The following is a 3,750-nucleotide window of genomic DNA, read 5'->3' on the forward strand; positions in this document are numbered from 1 at the left end:
ATGCTAACATGTAAGAAACACAGGACAGGTAACAATTTTGTCCCATCTGTACAAGTCTTGCGCTGTCCACGCTCCTTACCTCCCCAAGCACGTGCGTCCAGTGGGAGGTTCCCCTTACCTCCCTTGCGTTAAACACTCCTTAAAATCGTAATGTTATCATAAACAGTGCGGCTTCTGGGGGCAGTAATCACCTCTCTCGGGCTTTACCGAGACTTCTCATTGGACGTCAACACGCGACCAGCGCGAGGAGGGGGGCTCCTAGACGCGTGCCGCTTTTTAAACCGACGCTGCGCCTTGAGACACCAGAGAAGGAGTCCTGCACGCGACAGTAGTGATATTCACACAGTGCTAGCGGTGCATGCCTCTAAGACCTTTTTTCTAATATTGATACTCAGTTCGACTTCAACAACCTGTTGAGGTTTTTTGGAAACATGGATGTCTTAAGTGTGGAAAACTGGGGCAAAGGCGCACGAGAAGTGGCAGTCCTCGACTCACGACAGCACAGTCCGAGAGTGATGGAGGGGAGGGGAGGGGAGCAGCACCTCGAGGAGTCCTGCTACGAACCTGGACTGACGCTCGTGGACAGCGGCAGTGACCCACGCGCCTGGCTGGCTCCGGTGCAGCCTTCTGGCACCTGCACGGCACACGCCACTTCACCCGACTACCTGCAGCACTCGCCTTGCCCGAGCATTGGCTCCTACCACGGTGAGAAAGCCTGCTTTTGAATCTCTTTTTGGACAACTTTTTAGAACATCACATGCAACAGGTAGCTTGGGTTTACAGAGATAAGTCTACATGCAGCCCTCTAAATGTTGTAAATAGGCAGAATGATCACTGAGTTACTTTACAGTGCCTATAGATATTATATACAATTAATAGCTACATTGTCCTGCGGTTGATTATTAAGGTTAAATCAACAGTCATAAAAGTATATAATGTGATTATTTATTGACAATCCAGATCAGTTGAATAAATGTTCTTTTTTCATTTTCCAGAGAGTGGCTCCCCGGGGTCCTCGGGCCATCCCAGCCCTCCCAGCTACAGAAAAACTGCCAAGAGTCTCTCCTCTTCTTCGCTCAAAGTCAGGGAGCTCTGCCGTCTGAAAGGCACGCTCATCGGACCAGAGGAGGACTCATCCACGAGACAGAGAGCCCCGTCCAGCAAATCGACCAACGGGGTCGTGAAGCAGAGACGCGTGGCCGCCAACGCACGCGAGAGGAGGCGGATGCACGGGCTCAACTACGCGTTTGACGAGCTGCGCAGCGTCATCCCGGCGTTTGATAACGACAAGAAGCTCTCCAAATATGAAACCTTACAGATGGCACAGATTTACATCAACGCCCTGGCTGATCTGCTCCAAGGTCCGGTGTCCTCCTCCAACAACAGCAACAACGACATCCCCAAAAATAACAACTCGCCAAAGTGTGACGTTATGCTTTCAACCGCTATTGGTTTTGACGGATCAAAGGACAGGGCTTCCCCGTCCACTGCAACTTGTAGAACAGCCGCGTCTGTGCCCGCCTCAGGTGGTAAGTTACCTGTTCACATCGGCGGGATGCCTTTCCGCTCTTCCTTTGACGACGGTTCGTTTTCTGCCATGGTCGAAAAAGCGAGGTGTTCGCCCTCTCCTTCTTCGTCCGCACAGGCAGGCAATTCACTCACAGTGATCGGAGGAGGAAGGAAAGCGTCTCCCCGGAGCGACGGAGAGTTTTCCCCGCACTCACACTTCAGTGACTCAGATGAAATAGTGATGGAGCTCCACTCAAGTGAAGAAGATGATCTTACAGAACTAAAGCTACCCAGCCACCACCACCACCACACGGTTTCTTTCTAAATTGTTCAAAGTAAATATGAAATAGACTATTATAAAGTTCAGGTTAACCTACAACCATATCTTGTGAGTAAACCGTGTCAATCACCTCCAGCCTCTATTGATGACAAAAAAAATGCATTTTTAAGAGGACAGAAATTGTCACTTCTTCAAAGTCATTTTCGGTTTTTATCAATAATTGTATTTTGTCAACTTGTTACATAATCTGAAGATTATTTTTTTGTGAAATAGGCCTAATTCGATTCTGCCAATACAATTATAGGCTATAGCCTTTAATTTCCCAGTTTCCATGGAGACGTGGTTGGAAGATCCCCCTGCCATGTCGCGCGCAGCATTGCCATGGGTATCTCCCACGTCGTTCCGACCAAAAAGTCTTCCACAAAATCATACCTTTAATAATAATATACATTTTTCTTTGTAGTTATTATTTTTCTTTATTTTTGTTGTGATTTAAATGTCTTTATTTGTTTGTATAATGTATTTTGCTTTGCAACTTCAAAAGTTCATAATGTGCACTTTAAAATATACAGGCCAGAGGCTTGAGAAATGTGTTTTGTTTTCAAACCATAAACAATACTGTTTTGCTTTGTTTGTTAGTGTAGTGCTGCCAATTTCATACAAATAGCCTATTTAACGTACCCATCATTGCTGCCTTCTTTTGTATTGTGTTTTGTATCTTTAGATGAACTTGTGTGTCTTTTGCTTTTTGACATGTAGCCTATTTATTGCTGATACGTTTCATTGTTTCGCTTTTTATAACTCCATAGTTAAACTTGCTGAAAAGGGCTATGATTTTGCCATTCATTGTTATGTTAATTTGATTTTGCAAATAAAAAAGCAAACGAACATTTCTTTGTTTCCATGTTGCCTACCTTTACTGCTTATCTCATGAACGATTGTTTTAAAAAATATATATATATATTTCGTTCGTATACCGTTATGCTAATCTTCCCTTTCTAATAATAATCATGATATTATTAATAATAATCATAAACCGTATTTTAAATTATGTTAGTAAATAAAGTCGGTAGGACTGAATCTTATTAACTATCCAGGCTTCTAAGCTATATTATATTGACCATAACAATACTTTTATTATTATTATTATTATTACTATTATTATTATTATTATTATTATTATTATTATTATTATTATTATTATTATTATTATTATCATCATCATTATCATTATTATTATTATTACACATACAAACATACAGGTGATAAATATACAGTAGAATGTGTGAACCTAATTTTAGGAGCTGCATAATCTACAGTTGCATGAATATTTAAAAAAGAAAAAAGAAAAACGTGTAAGAAATGAATATAAGGCCTAACTCTGTAGGCCTACCGTCTGCAAATAACGAAAAGTTGATATGGGAAAATATCTGCACTTCAAACCGCTTCAGCAGGCTTCTTTCCATTCAATTAAAGAAACGTTCAACATCTGATCTCCTCTTATGCAATTCAGAGTAAACTAACGGCGGCGTGAAACGTGTCCAACACGCGCTCGCTCACCATATGCTGCAGGTGCACGCGCCCCCCTGGCCTGCAGCCCTGTGATTGAGTGTCGTGAACTGCTGCGACTTCAACAAGTTTGTCTTGAAAACCGCTACATTCATTTATAGCCCTGTGTTGTTTTCTTAGAACAAACTTCTCGGGGAAGTGCAAAATGGGGTTTTTTCCTGAACTGTCGCCATGTAGTCTATTTGGTGAATATCAGATTTTGTAATGGGGAGTGTGCATTAATTTCAGGCTATTGTTGGCAGGCTCGTGGGCCGAGGTGTTGGATGGCCTCAATGAAGCACGCGCTGTCAGCTGGTGAGCGCTCGCGGGTCCCCACCGTGTCCCCGAGGACCTGACTCGAGAGGGAACACACTTTCTCAACCAAAGAAAGACACACACACAAACACACACAC

At 43.0% G+C, this 3,750-nt stretch overlaps 1 protein-coding gene across 1 annotated transcript; it reads left to right on the top strand.

Annotated features, from left to right (window-relative positions):
• Positions 1–431: 431 nt before the first annotated feature.
• atoh1a (atonal bHLH transcription factor 1a) lies at positions 432–1,834 on the top strand. The gene is made up of 2 exons (XM_062418192.1): positions 432–705; positions 996–1,834. The coding sequence occupies exons 1-2, from the start codon at positions 432–434 to the stop codon at positions 1,832–1,834; spliced, it is 1,113 nt and encodes a 370-aa protein (XP_062274176.1).
• Positions 1,835–3,750: the final 1,916 nt, after the last annotated feature.

The sequence above is a fragment of the Scomber scombrus genome, chromosome 4 (assembly GCF_963691925.1).
Source record: "Scomber scombrus chromosome 4, fScoSco1.1, whole genome shotgun sequence".
NCBI lineage: Eukaryota > Metazoa > Chordata > Actinopteri > Scombriformes > Scombridae > Scomber > Scomber scombrus.